This window comes from Panthera pardus, unplaced genomic scaffold (assembly GCF_024362965.1).
Source record: "Panthera pardus isolate Hobbes unplaced genomic scaffold, ASM2436296v1 HiC_scaffold_12, whole genome shotgun sequence".
In the NCBI taxonomy this organism is placed as follows: Eukaryota; Metazoa; Chordata; class Mammalia; order Carnivora; family Felidae; genus Panthera; species Panthera pardus.
Window position 1 is genome coordinate 99,432,052 of NW_026526677.1, and position 21,346 is coordinate 99,453,397.

General features: G+C 54.6%; 1 protein-coding gene across 1 annotated transcript; it reads right to left on the reverse strand.

The window, feature by feature from the left end:
• Positions 1 to 8,063: 8,063 nt before the first annotated feature.
• On the reverse strand, positions 8,064 to 19,593 carry IL10RA (interleukin 10 receptor subunit alpha). Its single transcript, XM_019469024.2, is given in 8 exon segments — positions 8,064 to 10,563; positions 10,565 to 10,768; positions 13,969 to 14,090; positions 14,933 to 15,083; positions 15,703 to 15,869; positions 16,761 to 16,945; positions 17,538 to 17,658; positions 19,439 to 19,593. Coding segments are annotated over 8 exon segments (1,737 nt in total). The 5' UTR covers positions 19,506 to 19,593; the 3' UTR covers positions 8,064 to 9,843.
• Between the last annotated feature and the right edge of the window lie 1,753 nt (positions 19,594 to 21,346).

The following is a 21,346-nucleotide window of genomic DNA, read 5'->3' on the forward strand; positions in this document are numbered from 1 at the left end:
CTGAGCTTCTCATTGACCCATTCCTTAGTTTTCCTTTTATTTTTTTCTTACCCCCCCCCCCCCCCCCCCCCCCCCGCCCCAGCCTCCAACCTCAGCCTCCAAATCATCAAATTCTGCCCCTTCTTTATGCCAGCTCTGTTTTCACTTCCCCACTGGTGGGTCTTGTTGTCTTCTCAAATTTAATTACAAATACTCTCTGGCTTCCTTAACTGAATTATTGATTATTCCCTTCTATTCATTCATTCATTCATTCATTCATTCATTCATTCATTCATTCACACAGCTTCTCTAATAGGCCAGGAACTGTGCCAGGCACCGTGGGGGCCTCCCAGTCTCTCTTGAGATTAGCTGAGCTCCCCTCCTGTTTGATGGGTACTTTGCCGCAGGCAAAATTCAGGCCTGACACCTTTTCTGAATTTTCTGTGGCAGCTTGTATGGCTCTGGCCATAGCCACGAATGTCTCAGGAAATCATAGGGAATATTGCTCAGTCTTTTCGGGGAACCTCGGGCTTTGCTTGATCCCCAGTCTAGCTTTGGGTGCTCTAAAAACCAAGGCTTTTGATTTTCTTTGCTCGTCCTCAGTCACGTGCAACCCTGTGGCCATCATCAGGTCCAGGTCTGGACCCAGAGCACACACGAATGGTGACTTTGTCTGTTTAAGGGCTACCTTAAGGAAGGGTCGAAACCAGGAAGAGGCTGGGCAGGTGAGGAGGGGTCTCGGCTCCCCTCTAGGTTCTCTCTCAGTCGTGCTGATCTTGCTTCCATGCCAGTGGCCATGCGGGGCCAGCTTCTGTGGTGCTCTCTCTCTGCCCCAGTGGTATGAGAACCTCAAAGTGGGGGCACACGGGAGTATCATTACCATATTTAAAAAACTGCTTAGTGATCAAAAGCTGTCTAGAAGCAGTGGTATTTAAGCAGATCTGGTACAAAACAGGAAGCCAGTGGCCTGGTGAATTCTCACATTTGGGGACCAGAAGTGAAAATGTTCTGTCTGCCCAGAGTAGCAAACAGGCCAACAAAACAACAGGTGGGGCGGTGCTGGATGTCAAGGCCTTGGTGGGCTCCCCGTCTCCTGGGTTTTTTCCCTGCAGAACCGTGTGTGTGTGGTGGGGGGTGGGTGTCTCCCCACTCCCCAGAGCCTAGGATAAGGCTTTTCATATATAAGCTGGGAGCCTTTGGGAGGGAGATGGGTGGAAAATGTAAGAAGCCTCCAGTTTCATTGTAGCCCCAGTAGCTGGTGGGCCCCAGGTGCCATCGGACCTGAGGACGGTGAGTTCCCTTCCAGCTGTGAGGCTTTTGCAGAGCGTGGGTGACTTCAGTGCCACGGTGCTGGGGGAGGGGAGCAGGGGAGGAGGTAGGTGGAGACACCTGTGCGTGTGCGTGCGTGCATGCTGCAGAGATGACTTAGCCAAGGAGGAGAAGGATCTCCATTATCGCCCGCTGTATTACCAGAGGGCCTGCCCGTGGCAGGTGCTCAGTGAGTGTTAGCTGAAGGAGTGAATGACTGAATGCTGAATATCGTCACGGTCCTTTGCCTTGCCTCCTGACCACATCCCCTTGCATTAGGCTTCCTGTTGGGTCTGTAGCCCCGAGTTCCTACAGTACCTGAGAGCCATAGGGTGCAAATTGCAGGGAAGGGCATAATCATGGTATGATGCGACTCAGCTAAGGAGACAACAGGCCTGCAGACAAAATTTAAATCACATTTATGGGTATCGCCTGCTTTCTCTTGGGCTCAGTCGAGTGTGTCCCAAGGAAGCACGCAGCTGTAGGTTACGTTCCCAGCATTGCCATGATACGTCTGGACATCAGGCACCTTCACCGTCTTGTCATGTGCTTTTCCTTGTGAGGAAATCCGTGCGTTTGTGCATTTCGTTATTCATCACATTTACCGAGCACCTAGGCATCGGCGGGGCGTGAAGCATACAGAGACGTTTCTGCTCTCTAGAGCTCTTAGTGAAGCGAGCGCTAAATGTGGTGGTATATTCAGTGACAACAGTATGCCCGGGGCACGGAAGAGAGAAGTCAGAGGGAAGCATACTCTCTGCATTTGGCTGGGGAGACTGAGGGCCCCGCGTTGATACGACGTGACCTAGCTGGGTGGTCCGAGAACCCAGGTCTCCTGAGTTCCGGGCCAGCCCAGTGTTCTTTCCGCTTGGTGGCTCTGTGGCCCTGTTCCTCTTTGTGGGCCGTCTCCAGACTGACAGCCTTGCCGTGGAAACTTGGCTGTGGTCCTGTCCATTAGTCTGAGGGACTGGTGGACACTCCCTCCGTGTGAGGGTCCTGTTTCCTTCACTCCAGTGCGTTGTGCCCTCAGCACCTGTTAGACGACCCGGGTTGTCTCTCGGCCCCAGGTTTGAACTGTGGGCTCGGATCTTATAATCTCAAGTTTTGGGAGAGTCTCCCAACCTCATTTTGCATAATTTAATAAATCTCATTTTACTCCTTTTAATTCAGTCCAAAAAATGTGCGTTGAACACACTAGCTGGGCCAAACACCCCTCTGTGACCCCCATGAACGTCTCCATCACAGGTCGGGCAGCAGGGGCTTCTGTGCTGTGCCTCCCATCCTTGGATCCACCTCTGATTCCAGCCGGTTGTCAATGGGCTACAGCTTTGTGCCGACACGTCTCGTCTCCAGTGTCCCTTACACATCACTTTCTCTCTGCCCTGGCTCCTCGTGTTCTGGGGGAGCCCAGACAGCCCCACGCACCAGCAGCTTGAGAGCGCAGCACCTCTGGGGGAAGCCTCGACCAGTGCAGGAGCTCAGGACTTCTGTCAATGCTCAGGGGACAATTGGAAGACGCTTCCACACTCTTTAAGGAACATTCCAGTGGGATCAAGGCCAGCACAGCCAGCTTGGTAGCATGTCCTTGTTTTGGGTTTTTCTTCTCCTGGTTTCTCACTCTCTTGTTCCCTGTGATCACCTTCCAAAGAAACTACCTGCCCACAGTCCTTGAATCAAGGTTCTGCTTCTGGAGGGACAGTCTAGGCTAAGACCATACTTACACCTTCCATTGTACGTTTTCCCTTAATCATTTACTTGCTCATTCATTCTGCAAATAGGGATGTCTGCTGTGTGCTCTTAGTTGTGGGACTGCGGGAGTGAGCAAAAGAGAGGAGGTCTCTGTCTTCATAGATCTTTCTCGGGAGAGACAGGCTGTGAGCAAATAAACACATAAATAGGTCATATAATTTCAGGTTATAAGTGCTCTGGAGGAGAAAAGCTAGGGGTAGGGAGGGGTGGAAGGGAGATGGGGAGGAAACTTGGATAGGGGTTCAGCAGAGACCTCCCCAAGGAGGCTGTGTTTGAGAAGACACTCGAATAAATGGCCTGAGATGGAGATTAGCTAAAAGCAGGATGGGCAAGAGAGAGAGTGCAGGAGGTGGCGTCGGGGAGCTGGCAGATACCAACTCATTTGGACTTTGCCTCTCCTTTGGCCCAAGAGCAAAGGGGAGGGCTTTCCACAGGGCAGTTGTATTTTATAAGGATCATGCTGGCTGCCGTACTAGACTACGCACGTGGTACGAATCCCACCGTCGGAGGCTAAGGCAGCAGGCGTGGGAGCAGAGGGACGGTGAGGGGATGAACTGTGGTCCCGGTGAGACGTGGTAATGGATTGGACCGGGAAGATAGTGTGGGGGTGGGGACCAGCGATTAGACTGACCACATATCTGGAAGGTAGGGCTGATCGGACCTAACCGATGGATTAGATACGGAGTGTGAAGGAGTGACTCCTGGTTTTTGTCCTGAACAACTGGGTGAATGGTGGCATCGTTACTCAGGAGGGGAAGATGGGAAAGATTGAGCGTGTGAGGGAATCCGACCTTCTTTTGTGGACATTACAATTTTGAGGTGCATGCCAGACATCTCCATGGAGCTGCTGAGGAGGTGGGGTTCAGGAGAGAAGTCCTGCTGGGACATTTGGAAGTCCTCGGCCTCCAGGTGGCATTTGAAGGCATGGTCTGGGTGACACCATCTAGGGGCAGTGGGGGGGAAGGGTAGAGTTTAACAGAATAGACATCCAATCATCAAATTCCTTAAAGCAGTGGCCTTTACATTTTAGTGTGTATGGGGGGGGGGTCACCTGCACCTCCCAACACCTGTCACCTGTTTACTAAGCTGGACCCTGGGAATTCACATCCATAAACCCTGGGCCTTGGGAAGAAGCTTAGGAAAAGCACACTTGGGTGATTCTGATGTGGGTGATACTTTGGAAAACTGCCCTTGGGTATAGGTAGATGGGAGTGTTAGGCGGTGGAGGGCAAGAAATACCACCAGGGTCACGGTGACCGGGATCCTGAAGAATGCTTTTCTTCTCCCCAGAGCCATCATGAGGCCTTGACCTCCACCAACCCTTCCTTCCCTGTGTAGGTAGAGGTATATGGGTGCACCCTCTACCCAGGCGTTTGGCAGTCCTGTACCAGTGTGCTCCGGGCCCCTACCCCCCCATGTCCACTCCAGAGCTTATCAGCTCTACGGATCCGCTGATTTACTAAAAACTCTCAGCTGCACCTTCGTCTAAGCAACGATGAGGCATTGATGAGGCTCCCCTGGGGTCTACGAGATGGGTGCCGAGCACACACACGGCTCCTGTCACTCTAAGGGCAAAGGGCTGGTAGCCTGCTTTTCCTCTAGGCGGGGGGTCAACAGGTGAGTGTTTCAGCTGCAGGTTGGCTGCGGGGTGGTGGGGGGGGAGTGTGTGGCCATCACCATATCTGTGTCCTCAGTTCCACACCCAGGTGTGGGCTCTCCCATCCAGTGGGGGCAGCATGAGCACAAAGGCCATCACATCTGAATCCCTAGCTCTGAGCCCTCACCGACTGCCAGGCCTGCCTTGCCAACTGCCGGAGGACTTCTTTGGGTGACTTGTCCTAGGGCGCCAGAACTCATCCCCCCACTGCGCCCCCCCACCATGTCTCCTTCCCATGTGCGTATTTCGCTTTTCTCGTCCATGTTTGATTGGGATCAGTGCCTCTTTCACTGCAGCCTGCCACTGAGTCTTGCCAGTTCCTTCCGCAGAATGCCTTTTGAATCGGTCACCTGCTCTCCATTCCTGCTGTCCCTGTTCAGTATTGTCATTGGATCGGATTGTCATTGAACCCTGTGGTGGACTGAATGTGTCCCTTCCAGTTTCACGTGTTGAAGCCCTAACTCCTAATGTGATGGTATTAGGAGGTGGGGCCTCTGGGAGGCTTTTAGGGTTAGATGAGGTCATGAGGGGGAGGACCCCATGGTGGGATAAGTGTCTTTGCGAGAAGAGGAAGAGAGACCAGAGAGCTCGCTTAATGGGAGCACGCACTCGCTCTCTACTCCCTCTCCTCCCCCTCTCTTCCCCCTCTCCTCCCCCTCTCCTCCCCCTCTCCTCCCCCTCTCTTTCCCCTCTCCTCCCCCTCTCTTTCCCCTCCCCTCCCCTCCCACCTCCCCTCCCCTCCCACCTCCCCTCCCCTCCCACCCCACCTCCCCTCCCACCCCACCTCCCCTCCCCTCTTTCTCCCTCTTCCTTTAGTGAGGACAAAGGAGAAGGGGGCATCCACAAGCCAGGAAGAGAGCCCTCGCCAAGAACCAAATTGGCTGGCACCTTGATCTTGAACTTACAGCCTCCAGAACTATGAGAAATGTCTGTTATTCAGCCCGTCCCCCAACCCGGGTGTGGTATTTTTCTATGGCAGCCTGAGCAAAAGAAGACAGCTGCCTCTTCCTTCCCCTCCTCTTGCTTCCGCCATCCCTTTTTCCATCTTTGTTCCTCTCAGGGCGCCTATCACTGATTGTAATGATGTATCTGTCAGTCTGTTAGCTTGATATTCATCTTCGTAACCAGATGGCTTCCTCCATGAAGCTGCACCTCTTTTGTTCACTGCGGACCAGGGCTGAGCACCATATCCGGCACATAGTAGGTGCTTAAAAATGCTTCTTGAAGAAATGAAATGCTGACTATAAGTGCTTCTGGCCAGGTCTCAGTACATCCTGCCTTGTCCCTTCTGACTCATGCCATGTGCTTTGGCCAGGGTTATCTTTTTAAAACACTGACCCAACCCTTCCTTGTCAAGAGTGTTTATCGGGTCCCCCCCACCCTTGTCGAATATTTATGGGAGCCATGCGGACCTAAGATGAAGCGGCTAGTGAGGAAAGGTGCTGTGAATGGTTAATAAAAATGCATTTAATTTTAAATTGTGGATTTGCTTTAAAAGAAACCCTGAAACCCAGAAGCACTACAGGAAATGGATGAGTCATGCCTCCTACTACCTGGTGTCCTCTAGGCTGGGGCTTCAGAAAATCTGCCCGAGCTGCCCGAAACACTCCCTCTCTCAGTCACAAGTGCTCTGTCCCGGTTGGGCATGGCCCATGGCATCCTTCTCTCCGCCGTTCCCACGTGGGGTTCCTACAGTTTCCACCCAGCGGGTCAGTGTGGGCTCTGCGGCCATGACCACCCTCGCGACCCCCGTGACCGTGTGTGTGTTCTGTGATAGTGTGTGCCTTGCAGGTGGGGTGAGGAGGGGTAGAGATCTTCGGGGAAGACAAGGCAGATTCTTTGACACAGCTATTTAGAAAGTTGGGAAAACAGTTCAATAGAATTTCCTGTTCAGTCAACGTGGGTCCATTTCCCCCGTCTCCTGGGTAAGAGGAAGTTCCGTTAGCTCACAGAAACGCAGAATCACACATTCCTCAGCCTGGAAAAGCCCTTGAGGGAGATTACTCAGTTTAAGAACAAAGAGGGCCTTCTGTTGGGGACTTGAATCCCAATTGCCGAGCAGCCTGTGAGCATCTCGGCACCGACTGTTGGAAGATCGCTGTTTGCCCCACGAGCCCTGGCTGTCCGGGCTGGGCAGGCGGAGAGGGGCTTCAAAGCAGAGGGGACCCAGCACAAACTCCCACTCATGCGTCACAAGGGAAGCAGGCGAGCCCACATCCTGGGACTCCGTTCTTCAAGCTGCTCTGGGTTTGGTCTCTTCCAGCCGAACTGTCCGCGGTTGCTGGTTCCTTTTACTCTCTCAATCTGTGTATTCACCTCTCTGCCGCTCTCCACCCAGCCTGCCTCGGGGGCCTTTTCCTTGGCTCGGGGGCCTTTTCCTTGGGGCTGAAGCCATCTGCAGCATTCGTTTCCAGGAGTAAGTGGCCAAATCCACACTTCTTAGGAATAGGACAGGGAGGCCTCCGGGGCAGAAGTCTGAACAGGTCCCAAATGGCATGGTATTAGTCAAGTTCTCTGAAGACGATAGGATCAGCACTTCCCCAGAATGGCTGCTTTTCTCAGAGTGGATTGGGGAGAAGCGTCATTGGAGATAACCCAGGGGAAAGGAGATGAGGTGTCCCCATTCACCTCCTCGAGGATCCAGGCTGTGACAAAGGGCAAAGTGCACCAGAGACCCTGGCCCTGACCCTGAGTTTGCTCCATCTGCCGGGCTGAGCCTGGGGAGAGAGTCAAACCCACGTGTGGCTTTTCGTGGAAAGAGAAGGTTGCTTTCAGAATCAAATGCAGATGGCTTCCGCACTTATGAGAAGCACCCGTGGGTCACACCTCCAGGTTGAGGGGGTCAGGTGGCGGGGCTCCAGGAAGGTCTGCTCTCTTTTCCAAGCGGTCAGAATCCACACTCAAAACATTGCCTTGGGGGCACCGGGGTGGCTCAGTCGGTTGAGCGTCTGACTTCAGCTCAGGTCATGATCTCATGGTTTTTGAGTTCGAGCCCCCGCGTCGGGCTCTCTGCTATCCGTGCAGAGCCCGCTTCGGATCCCCTGACCCCTCTCTCTGCCCCTGCCCCCACCCCCATGCTCTCTCAAAAAGAGCAAACAAATAAAAACAAAAAACCTTTGTCTTCTACGTTTCCTTTTCAGCTTTCCAAAGGAATGTTTCTTTCACTTACATACAGTGTCATGATCTCTTACATTACATACCCATTACGTCATGTTAGCACGAGGACTCAGACCTGTGTCCCATTTGAGCCTAAGTCTTCGTCCCTGCTAAAGCGACATCACACATTTTATTCCTTATCAACCTCCATGAGCAACAACTTGAGTCTCCCACCAGCCACCGTGTCATCAGAAATTTGACTGGTTTCACCAGGTTCCTGTGGTCCTGACAATTTATTGAAATAAAAAAAACATACACCGCTGACATACAGAGCTTTTCTTTTAAGACCCGTTCATACCCACCCCCTCGGTGGAAACTCACGTCCCTGTGAATGAAACGCATCAGGCATGGTTTTCTAGATTTGCAGATGAGGAATCCGAGGCGCTTCAGTTTACAGATGAGGAAATGCTACGCACAGTGGGGTCAGAACTGGAACCAGGGGGGTCAGAACCGGGTTCTTGAAATACCCAGAATTCTTTCATGGTACGGTGCTCTCTCTTCAATAAATAAGGGAACAAGATAAATAAATAAACCTTCCGAGGGAACCCTGAGGAGCTCCTCAAGCTTCAGTGTGCAGAGGGAGTCATCAGATACCTGAGAACCTCTTGGTAGAGTGTGGTGGGGGAGCAGGGGCGGTTCTGGCTGGATTCTCTGAGCCGCTTGTCTATTCTTGGAATGCCACAGAAAGATGTAGGGCCGAGTGGCGACTCTTCGGGGGCGGCTGTCAGGCCTGTCACCCCTCCCAGCTTCCTTGCCCATAGACTGTAAACTGGCTTTGAAGACAGAATCTTAACCCCGAGTGTGGGGACGCAGGGCCCACAGCCGCCCCCTTTCTGGGCCCAGGTTCTCTGATGGTTCTCTCAGCGCGACACCGTGGACTTTTGCTAAATCTGTTAGTCCTCAGCGTGAGAAGGAAGCTGGTTCTCTGCAGACGTGGGTTCTACGGTCTGCTTCTTCCCAGCCCAGGCTCACACCGGGCCGGAGTCACCCCCGAGGCCAGCTTGGTTAACGTCCAGCGGGGAGGGGCCCCCTGGAGACTGAGTCCTTATTCCAACTGGGGCTGGTCCCAGCGCACACAGCTGAACCCCGAGAGAGCAGTGACATGTCTTGCGGGTCTGGAGCTGGATGTTAGCAGTAAACCCAAGTGCAGGTCCCAACCCGGACCCTCTGGGGCAGGCGAGCTGGTGCCCAAGTCCACCGACAACCTGGAGGGCTGAGTTTCGACCAGTGACCGGTACAAATAGCCACGGCTTCTCCAGTGCTGTCAGCAAGATGGTGGAGGCCACAGGGTGGGGTAGTGAGTGGCTTGGACACGGGGGCTTCGTCCCCTTGTGGCTCCATAATGGTGGTTGGTAGACTGGCTGACCAGGGCAGATTCATCTGAAGATCTTCTGTGACAAGCTCCCCACGTGGGAGGACTGCCAGTCTGGAAGATTCTCCGTGTGACCATCCTAGAGACCACACCTGATCTCCGGGTCCTCCTGTTTCCTTCTAGAAATGACCCTGCAGGGAGGCTCTGAAGCTCCCACCCTCCCAGCACTGCATCCTGCTGGAGGCCCTGGCACATGGTTAGCCTGAGAGGGAGGGCTGGGTCTGAACCGACTTCAGCTTGGTGCCCTCACCACCATAGCTGGCCTCACCACATTTCCAGAAAACCCTATGATTTCCCCGAGCAAAGACTCTTTTACAGTATAGGAAGAGCCCCTAGAAGGGAGGAGATCTCCGCCCTGCCCTTCCTGGTCCTGCCAGAGTCTCTGGGGCCCTGTCTGCATAACCGGCCAGTGCCATCTGGATACCCTGCAACAGTATAACGAGATAGCCTCTTTCTGCCCTGGGCACCTCAGGCAGCCCTGCTGGGCCTGGCGAGGGCCGGACCTCCGGAACTTGCAGAAGAGTGCTCACACTGGCCTCATGAGTCACTTCTGACCCCTGCGGCCCCTCCTCCTGGTCCAGGAAGGGCACGGCTGACATCAAAAGCAGCCCCTTAGCCTGAGTCACTCATTCGAGTGCAGGCTGGAGATCAGAGGCAGAGTGACCAGGTTTGAGTCAAAGCGGTCCAGGAGACCACCTGGGGCTGCCATACAGTCCAGAGGGGCCAGGTCATGGGCCAAGTTGCAGTCAGATGCTCCTAGGTCCCTGGAGCTGGTCAAACCCAGAAGTGACCACTCCTCAGTTGGCCGACTCCACTGTCCGGTTGGGGTCCCTGATGCAGGGCGAGTCGTTCCTGGGTCCTGTTTCAAATAGCCCTTGGCCAGGGCCAGCGGGGGCCAGCCTGCCTCGGCATCCAGGCATGTCCTGAACTTGGGGCCGAGGCCATCTGTCGAGGCGGGCTCTTCCTCCAGGCAGCCTGCCGTGGTTGCTCTCTCCTGTGTGCATCTGGTTTGCTTTAGGTAGCCCCGGAATGCCACTGAGGCTGGGTCTTCCTCCCCAGGCACCTCAGGCCCTGGGGGATTGACATGGCCCAAGTCTGAGACCCCCTGCACATCCCCAGGCTGCCCTTCTGAGTTTTGGGCTAGACCGAGGCCGCTGTCGTCCTGGCCCTGGCTGCTCTTCCTCACCCGCTGCTCCCAGTGGGGTCCGGTGCCAGGACTCGGGCTGGGCTCCTGCAAGCAGATCCCGCTGTCTGTGCTGTTGTTGCTGCCACCGCTGCGGCTGCTCTCCGGCTCCCGGGGCGCCCCCTTTCCCACAGTCCCCGCCGCCTGGGGGTGGGGGGACCGGCAGGAGGAACTGGGACCCCTCATTCTGCAGGGATGACTTCGCACTGCCAAAGCCGCTGTCCGTGCTGCCGTGCAGTTCTGAGTTCTTCAGCTCCGGGGACACTTTGGGGAAGGCCCCCTCGTCAAGGGGATGGATGGTGTCCTGGGGCTCTGGGCAGGGGAGCTGGAGGACCAAGTTGAACGGATGGGGCTTCCCGAAGACCTGGAGGGGAGAGGGCAGAGTGAGAAAAACAAGGGTCACCTGCAGCAACCCACTCCAGCGTTGCAGGTGAGGCCCCGGGTCCGGGAGGAGAGCCCAGGGAGGCTCCGCTGTAACCGAGGGGTCCCTGTGCTTTTTGTCGTCATTTCAGAACCGACCTTTCCTCTTAATGCAATTCTCAGTTTGGTTCAGGCCTGTGTGCTCACAGCCCGGGTGGAAAGGCAGGTGGGATGGGAGCCTGCAGGGAGCGGAGAATGTTCTCAGCTCCCTCAGCACAGCTTCCACACCTGAGAACAGGCCGGATTCCTTTGGATACATCTAGAAGTGAGTGCCAAGCTTTTTTTTGACGATGGCCCAAAATAGGGAATGTGTTACATAGTAACCCACCTACAAATAGCCCGTAAGTCTGTAACTCACGTTTAAATAACTGTCCCTTAACCCCTCTCCCCCTTGCTGTTCTGTCTGGGTCACACTGGGGTTCTTTCTGCCCTGGAACGCATCAGCTCAGTGCTCTCAGGGCCTTTGCACATGCCATGCCCTGTGGTCGGAACACTCTTCTCTCAGCCCTTTCTACGGCTGTGTCCTCCTTAACACTCAGGTCTCAGCTCAGCTCAGCTCTCCCCAGAGAGGCCTTCCCGATCATCCTGGCTAGAGCAGTGCTCCACACGGTCTCTGCATTAACCTAGTTTTTAAAAAAATTTTAAGTGTATTCATTTTGAGAGACAGCGAGAGGGGGAGGGGCAGAGAGAGAGAGAGAGGGAGAGAGAGAATCCCAAGCAGGCTCCACACTGATAGTGTGGAGCCTGATGCAGGGTTCGAACTCATGAAATGTGAGATCATGACCTGAGTCGAAACCAAGAGTCAAACTCTTGACCGACTGACTCCAGGGCTCCACCCAGGCGCCCCAGCATTAACCTAGTTTACTTCTTTCTAGTACTTGGTTCCTGGAATTATTTTTTAGTTTATTTTCCGCCCCCTACCAAGACCCACGATACAAACTCCCCACACCCAGCAGAATACAAGCACCTTGAGGGCAGGACCTGCCTAGTTTTGTTTGCCACAATGTTCCTGGCGCTTAAGCTGAGCTGGCACACACTGGGCACTCATAAGGTTTGCTGACTGACTGACGGACTCACTGTTGCACATCTGCCCTAATTCCCTTTGTAAGTTTTGACTCCAGTGCAACCCTTACTGGTTGAGTTCCTATTGCTATCCTATAGGTTGGCGATGAAGGACAGCTGTTTCTAGAACCAGACTCCATGGCCCAAATCCCAGCTCTGCCTTTGCCAGCCGTGTCACCTTGGCTCAATTATTTGTCCTCTCTGTGCTTTCGTGTCTTGCCTGTAAAATGGCAATAAGGACAGTACCTGTCTGGTCATGTTGCAGTTAATGCATGGAGAATGCTTTGAACCGTGCCTGGTACATAGAAGGCACTCGGTGAATGTTCGGTGAATCGAATTTTATGCTCCCATCTCTAAGGAAGTATTGTTTCTCCATTTCCTAGAGGAGGAAATGGAACCTCAGAGTGGTTAAATGACATGCCCAAAGTCACAGCAGCAAAGAACAAACCTGGGATTTGTACTCTGCTGGCCTGATTTGAAATCCCCATTTGTCCAAAGATCAGATCAAAACAGCTAATGAGTGGGACTAAGCAAGTGAGTGTGAAGGTGCTAGAAGGTGCCAGAAGTTATTGGTAGAGTTCGTAATGGCCGTGATCATTTGATGAAGGGAACTGGGTTGCCTTTATCTTGAGGAGGCAAAAATTCTCAAGGAGAGCTCAATTCTGTGATCCAGATGTCACAGAGGAGCAAAACCCCAGAGGTTGCTTGTCTTCTCCTTTGGCATTTTGGATCTGTGTCGATTTCACTGGGTCGCATTAGAGTGAAAAGAATACATATACGTCCGCTGCCCCAACAGGCTGTGATCAAGCCCCTTGGGACCAGGGGCCACTGCCGGTTTGTTCATCTCTTCCTGGACGCTCATCCTGATGCCCAGCTAGGAATCCCCGCTGCAGTTACCAGGACCACTCCTCCCCCACCCCTCTGCTTTCCGGTTCTCCAGCCCGAAGGGCAGCCGCCATGAGACACTCACCTCTAAACCTCCCCCATCCCAGCCCCAGGCCCTGCGTATCGGATATGCTCCAAGTACGTGTTAAACAGGCCAGTGTATACACGTTTATAGAACTGAATCTCCCCAGAGTACAGAGAAGGAGCCATGAGTGACATACTTCAGTTAGACACAAGGGAGAACTTTTTAGTCTCCTAAGGTACCCAGGGCACAGGAACACGGTCCTCTGCTTCCTGGACAAGGCTCTAAGTAGGGCAGGCAGTCGCTTCTCTCCCTGCCTCCCCACTTCCTGGAGTTCTTACTCAAAATCATTCCAGAGGACCTGTGTCTCTCTTCTTATTTTTCCCAGAAATCCTGGGATCCTTCTGAGTGGGGGGATACCCTTCCAGCTGTGGCCTTTCCTAGGGCCCCTGGCTCCCTGATGGGGCCGGTCCTCCCCAGCACAGCCCACGGCTATCACAGTGATGGCGGCTGGGGGGATGTGGCCGCAAGCTCTGGAGCAGCCTGAATCCCAGGCGGGACGGGCGGGACAGTTTGGAGATGCTGGCTTACTCGCACAGGTGCAGCCGTTGCACGAGACGCTCTGGAAGAGGGTCAGAGACCCTGGCCATGACCCCCTCGGCATTACCACCCGCTCTGCTCTCTGCCACTCTGGTGGCAGCACTAGGTGGGTGCTTCTAGGCCTGAGTTCTTCCTCTTCCAGAGCACTCGTCGTCACCAGCCGGTAGGTGGGGGGAAAGACTGGGCTTCGGCCTGACTCTTCCTGGCCCTGTGACCCCTGTGCGTGGAACAGTCCCTCTATGCCTCCCCATAGGGGAAGATAAAATGAGGATAATACCTGCCTCAGAGGTACTAATGCACAGGGGATGATCCATGGCCGATGATAGTAAATAGTAACAAAAACACCTTGGGGGTTGGGACTACTCAGTATGGATCTTATCAGGGCTATTAGAAGATAATGTTCTCAGCACCGGGCTCTGCATGTAAGCCTTGCCTCTGTCCCCGTGGTCCCTGAGGAAGGTGCCTGCTGATAACGTCAAGGCTGAGGGAACGGACCGTCTGGGGGGAGCCCGCTGCCTCCTGGAGCCCTGGTGCGGCTAGGGAGGATGGGATAGTGGCCCCTCCTGGGGACTCACCAGGACGGTAGGCAGCTTCCTCTGGCGTCGCACGTACAGCTGGAGGGCCAGGCAGTAGGCCAGGGCTCCGCAGAGCAGCAGGACGAAGGTGAAGAAGATGATGAGGTTGGTCACGGTGAAATCTGTAGGCCCAGAGAGATGTGTTTGTGGCCCGGCAGTTGTGGGACGTTGGAGGGGTGGCTCCCGGGAGCCACCGAGTGCGGGGCCCAGGTGATCCCCCAGGCTTCCTCTAGGCTATACAGCTAGATGTTTCTGGATTCTTGAGAATCCCTGCCTGGCCTTCCAACCTCTGTCCTGAAGGATTCCCTCACTAGGCACACTGACTCGGCTTCCGGCTTTGCGCTCGATTCACGCTACGGCACGTGGAACGGTGGGGCAGGGTGGTACAGCGGGTGAGAATGGAGGCTTTGGGAGCAGCCAGACCTGGGCTAAGTCCCAGCTCCAGCACTCACTAGCCGTGAGGGTATGGACAAATTACACAGCCTCTCTGAGCCTCCGTTTCCCCACATAAGATGACTGTGAAGGACACAGCACCTGCGGAGAGCCTGGCTTCAGCAGCTGTGGCAGGGGGCAGCTCAGTTCGGCTTCCTCGGAGGGGGAGGCAGGGTTAGAAGGCCCTCTGTGCCCAGCTCCAAGGAAGGACGGCTGAGGAATGTAACAAACGGGAAAGACCATAGGTGGCGGAGGTAGGCTGGGGTGGGGGTGGGTTCTTGGGAAGCACGGCTGTGCTCAAGTGGAAGCAGAAGCAAGAGGCCTGGCTTTGCCACCATGTCCTAGAAAGTTGTTTATACCCACAGAGCCTCAGTTCCCGCGTCTCTAAAATGGGGACAATAGGAGCTCACCCACAGGGCTGTGGGGAGGAGCGCCCATGGCATCGGCAGCCCTCAACCGATGCTTTTCTGGTTGTGTGAGGCCCTTCCTGCCTCCCTCCCCGCCCGGACAGCAGCCCTGGCCGCAGACTCACACTGTCGGGTAAGCACAATGCACTCTTCCTTGGACCACAGCCCCCTGTTCACTCGGGAGGCCACAGATGGCTTCACCTTGACACAGAATTCTCCCAGTTCTCCAGGAGGTGAGAGGCTGAAGGTTTCACGGTTTATCTTCTGCTTTATGAACTGAAACGAAAGCAACACAGCCATAAACAAAATATCCCTGGCTCATGGGCTGCGGGAGCCGAGAGCTGGGGAGCCGTCAGAGATGCTCCAGGCCGACCTTTCTTCAGTGTCCTTTCTCAAACATCACAAACCCGCTATCATCAATGCAGCCCAAGATCTCTGTGATTAACATGATTTATCTCGTACTAAAAGAGAAGTGGAACATTTTACGGGACACTGAGGACCTTTCTAGAAGGGGCTGGAATCAAATGGTGGAAAGAGCCTCCTCTTTCCTGGCAGATTCCAGACATCCCACATACGGGGTGTCCATGGGCAATCACATAGCCTCTCGGAGCCTCATTTCCCCACTTTCAAAAGGGAGTAAAATATCCACCTGCAAGGGTGTCGGAACTAACAGCTATCAGATGTGTGGCATGGTGCCTGGTGCTAGCAGGCAGGGTCCTCCCTGCCACCTGGCAGGTGCATCTTAACCGAGGGCTTCTCGACTCCCTTCCCCGCCCCATGACCGCCCTCCACTCTGCCAGCAAAGTCCCCCACGGGTGCACAAAAGGTCCTGCCGGCCCGGGGTGACAGGGAGGCCCAGGGAGCCCAGGGGCTGCGGCCCCGGGGAAGTCCATACCGTAGAGTTCCCCGGCACCTTGCGCAGCTTAATCTCGTACTCTCGGAAGTGTTGGAAGATGCTTTCGTAAGTGTCGCCCGTAGGGGCGATCCTGGGCCTGGGGAGCTGGATCCGCCCGAGGATGATGCCGTTGTCCACCTCTAGCTTCACGCTAACCATCAGAGTCACTGAGCGGGGAGGCAAAATCATGAGGCCGGCGGGCTGGGGAGGGCCTGGGTGCCCCACCCGTGCTTGGCCTCTAGAGTCCAGCGTTACCCGCCCTAAAACCTGGGCCACTGGTTTGCAACCCAGCAGAACATCAGGACTTCCTGGGGGCTACATTAAAAATATAGATGCCCCAGGCCCACTCAAGACACAGTGAATCTCAAGTTTTGAAACTGGGCCCTGGAAACATTTATTTTAAACACGCTACCCGGGTAATATTTCTGCAGCCAGCTGAACACTGGCCTGCGGGCCGGCATTTGGGAGCCAGTGACCTCAGAGACCATTGGTCCTGGCTCTGAATTCTGGAGAGTGGGCTCACCACACACATAGAGTGTATGGTCAGTTCCAATTTGCAGAATAGAAGAATCCCATCAAGTTTGGGGCTTACCCTTTGACCTCTAGAAAGAGAGACCCCCAACTCTTCATCAGCATCTCCCTGCCTCCAAGCCTCACACCCTGACCCCTGGGAATTCAGCCTGAAGCAGGTGAGGACTAGATCTAATTCGGCCTACTGTTTGCTGCCCCATGCTGAGAGCTTATGGATTCACTTCCTCTTCCAGAACTCTATAAGTACACAGGTCTGGCCCTTGTGACTCAGCTGCTCCAACTCGCCCCGAGACTTCTCTTCTGTAGGATAAACAACTCCAGTTCCCTTTTAAATCTTGAACAACTTGGCTACTTTCATCTAAATCTTCCCAAAAGTCCTGACTAGTTGTTTGGGCAACGCGGTGCCCGGCCAGGAAGCCTGGCTGGATGGCAAGCTATGGGAGCAGAGTAGAGTTCTAGACTAGAGTTTCTGGCAGGAAGGGACCCCCAAAGCCATATTCCAGGTCCAGGGGAGTTTCGAAAAGCACCTTCATCCAGGGAGAAGCGGGTGTTGGTGTTGGTCCAGTTGGAGTACCGGTTTCCAGCCATTGCCCGGACTCTGGCTTTGTAGCTACTGTCGTGGTACAGGTCCAGGGTCATAATAGTGAGATCACAGGACAGCACCAGGGTCTGGTTACAGCTGGGGGTGGACTCCCAGGAGTCTCTTCCATACCTGGGGAGATATCCGGATCAGAGCATCAGTAGGGAAATTTGTGCTCAAACCTACCTCCTTTAAGAGGAAAGCAAGGGGCCCGGGGAGAGAGCTCAACGATGGTCCAGCCCTCAGGGCATTTTCTCTGGCCCAGGGCATCTAGCTGCAAGAATCTCTCTCTTGGTTCTGGAACCGCATACCAATTTCTCTTAGATTGGAACATCTAACGGACATCCCCTTCCTCCAGGAAGACTTGCTACCCACTGCCACACGGCCTCATTTCTCCTTTCTCCCGTCTACATTTGCAGTCCTTTGGGCTTTTACTTGTTTTCCGACCATATTATGGATGCACTTCCTGTTTTTCCAGTAAGATGGAAAAAACCTTGAGGGTAAAGGCAACACCTTGGCCTTTTCACCCCAGAGCTCCCAGCGCACTGCTCAACGCACGAGACTCAAATCAGTACTCGTCAACTGATGGATATGCACCAGGGTCCTTCCTGGAGTCACTTCGATGACAAGACCGATTTATCTTCCCGTGCCAGGAAACTGCAGGGGATGGCTCCACCCCCTCCCGCACCCACCTCTCTCCTTTCTCCATCTCCCCTTTCCATACCTCAGAAGCTCCACTTCATAGTAGGTGCCTTCTGACTGATTCGGGATGGGAGTCCAGTGGAGGATATGGGAGAAAAATTCTGCTTCAAACCACACAGATGGAGGGCTGGGAAGTTCTGTTCCTGGGGCAAAGAGTGTGGATATCAGAGTTGGTGGAGCCCGCCTCCCGGGGATAACGAGGCTGACGGTGGCCATCAATCTTACAGCCTCCATTTATCGAGTCCTTTGAGCTGAGCACTCTGCTAAGTACTTTTTCTATGTTGTGTCAGTTAATTATCCCAGCAGCCCTCCAGGGTAGGCATCTAGTACTCCAATTTTACGGAAAGGTTAGGTGACTTGCCCAAGGCCAATGGAGTGAGTGAGGGTCAGGGTGAATCCAGATGGGTCTGGCTCCAGCCCCAGGCCTCCTCTCTGCAGTTCTTGGGGGTACACAGATGTCCTGCTTGTTGGCATCTGTTTCTCTTCACAGCTCTCCTGGGCAGTCCCAAGCTGAGTGCTTGCCCCATTCCCCCGCTTCTAGAAGGGCTTTAGGCTGGCTGACAGAACGAAGCAGTTTTGGTTCTACACAGGGCTGACGGCATTTCCACCCAGAGCCAGCACCCTTGGCTCCACGGCGAGATACTCAACGCCACAGCCGAACTCCCATCTTCCGCCCTTTGCTCCTCCCATTCACCAGGGGGAAACTCCAACTTCAGGAGGCCTCAAATGAACTTGCCAGGGTGACTTGGGCAAATTACTTAACTTCACCAGACCTCTCGTTTGTAAGAATGTAATAAATACACCTATGCTGAGAGTCTTGCCACTCAAGTGCAATGAGGTAGGTCAAGGCCAATACCCAGTCAATCCCTCTTCTCTCCTCCTTGATCCCTTAATGTCTCTCAGTCTGCCAGCCACTCTCCCAGGCTTCCTTTGTTCTCTAGTTTCTCACCATCTGTAGTAATACTTCTTCTAGAGTTGTCATTCGCACAGAGTATATTTCCCCTGTCCCTTTCTTTCTTACAAAGTCTTTGATCCTCAAGGCTGTGTTTCGATTTCAGAACATTGGATGGAAAGTGAAAAATGCAGCGGGTCTCTGTGGTGTTTGGGCTGCGTGTCCCCGACTCAGCTCTCGATCATGTGAACGGCTGACTGCATGTTTTACTTTGTATTTTGGTGTAGACGCGGTTTCAGTCCCTGCTCTCCCTGCCGCCACCTCGCTGCCCTTTCATTCTCTCTCCAGGCTCGTCTCACCTCCCCTGCAGAAACTTTCCAGGACAGCTGGCTGGGTTAGAAGACTGAGCTAAGGGGTGGGAGGAGGTAGGGGGAGGCAGGTGGCAGTGGGAGCACATTAGGGGCTAAAGAAGAAGCAGGGGATGATCAGATGGAGCCACAGGTGATAGTGAGGGGAAAGAGCTGGGATGAGCCAGGGCATGGCACGGGGAAGAAACAGGTTAAGTGGACCTCTAAGGGAAGGTGGAGTCAGATGGGGAATCAAAGTCATTCCCCGGGGGGGGGGGGGGGGGGGGGGGGGGGAAGCAGTCTTAGCTGGCCGAGAACAACAACAAAAAAGGCCAAGGCTAAATTTCTGATCGGCCTGGAAGTGGATGGACAATAAGCCGGGCGCGGGGGTGTTATCTGACTTCTCTATCCACCCCCTTACCCCCCATCAATTTAATGCTCTTACCCTTCCACAACGGGGAGCCTAAGACTCAGGCTTGCCGGAATGAGGGAGCTTCCGGGGGGGGGGGGGGTGTTGGACAATGGACTCCCCTCTCCCCGGAGGGACAGCCAGACGGGGTTCCCCGTGGAGCGCACAACTTTAATGTAGGGGCGACGAAAGGCGGGGGGTCGCGTGTGGACACGCACACAGCCCAGCCGGGCGAGCGCGGAGCGGGCAGGGGAGGGCCGGGCTGCGATCCTTACCGTGCGCGCCGGAGCAGAGGCGCAGGCTGAGGAGCACCGCCAGCGGCACTACCAGGCGCGGCAGCATCCTGGGCGCGCCGCATCCTCCGGGGGCCGGAGCCGGGCTGCGCGCGTCCAGCCGCGACTCCGCGGCTCTGCCTCTGAGCGCTCGGGGCTGGCGGGCTGCCCCGCCCGCACTCCGCCAGGCTGCGTCAGAGGGGCGGGGCCCCGAGACGCCCCGCCCCCCTCCCCCCGAGGCCGCGCCTCCGGATGCTCGCGCGGGCCGCTGCCCTCAGCCCCGAGCCCGCAGCTCTGCGCTCCCCGCCCACTCGGGTGGGGAGGATGCGGGGGTGGGGGAGTGGGCGGGGGGCACAGGGCTGTCCCGGGGAGGGGACGCGGTTCTGGCGTCCCTTCCCCGCTTCCCAGCCCTCCGCTCCCGGTTTCCAAGGCCGCCCAGCGCGATCGCGTTAAAGCCAGCCCGGGCAGTCTGGGCGGGGGTGCGGAAGGTGGGGTGAGGGTGTCAGAGCTGATTTTGCGGGATGGACAAACAGGGTTGGGATTGGAGCTGTGGCCAAGGCCAGGCGCTCGCTCAGAGCTGGGGAAGGGAGGAGAGTGCCCCAGGCGCTCAGGCAACATTGTTAGGACACGTGTGTGACTCTCGATGTGGCCCTAGTGCCTGGGTGTAGGGTTATAAGCCAAGCCAGCGGTAAAGTAGGCGGTCCTCTACCCGACTTAATAGTTTGGGAGGGGTGTCCGAGGCCTCCTTCAGCTGCTTTTGGCTTCCGTCTCTTGCCTGAAATCTCACATTTAGAGCCTTTCTTTTCTTTTCTTTTCTTTTCTTTTCTTTTCTTTTCTTTTCTTTTCTTTTCTTTTTTCTTTTCTTTCCTCTTTTCTCTTCTCTTCTCTTCTCTTCTCTACTTCTCTTTCTTTTTTTTCTCTCTCTCTCTCTCTTCCTTCCTTCCTTCCTCCCTCCCTCCCTCCCTCCCTCCCTCCCTCCCTCCCTCCCTGCCTTCCTATAAAACTCCTGGGGGACTGGTAGCATATTGTCCGTTACTCATGCTTCGGTATCACTTGACTCAAACGACACTTCACTCCAGGTGCACTGAAGATGTGAGAGCATGGGAGACAAACTTGTCCACTTCACTTTGGTTGTGTGGTGACACCTGCTTAAGAGCATGTGGGTGTCTTGGGGAGGGAGTCCTCTTCTGGGCTGAGGGTCTACTGTAGGGCTAGTAAGACCTCACTTTTTGATGATGATTAGTGAAGGTCAGGGATGCCCCAGCTATGTGGATAGTGGAGAGTGGTATAGGGAGGCAGGACACGGTGTCAGTCAGAGAGCCACCCTAAGCGGACAGCTCTTGTTGCCACACCCTCAGATCAGCTGGGAGAAAGAGTTCCAGGGTTTGTAATGTGCGAGAATGTTGTCTGCGCTCTCTGTTGCCCAACTGGAAGATTAAGTGGCCAAAAGTATCCAGGCATGACCCAAGGGGTGTGGCTGCCTTCTGAAATGACTTTTCAGTTCCCACTGACCTTTTGAAGGAGGAGTACACCACAGTTTCTTGTTGAGCTTGTCTTTACTTATTTATTTATTTTTTTTTCAGTTATAAGAGTTTAAAAGTCTTACCCCATTGCCATTGTGAGGGAGGGTCAGGATTCTTAATTCATTCACATGACAATTTTTTTCTGTACACTCAGTTTGGGCCAGATCCTGTATTAAGGCTGAGGAGAAAACAGTGATCAGAACAAGGTCCCTTCCCCCCAAGAACCTTACAATTTAGCTAGAGACGGAAAGTAAACAGAGATTTTAATATGCCATGGGAAGTGTTCCGGGAAGGAAGCATAGGCCAAAGTGGTTACACAGGAAACGGGCACCCAACCATAACTTGGAGTAGAGGATAGGGAACGCTTCCTGGAGGAGGTGACATCCAA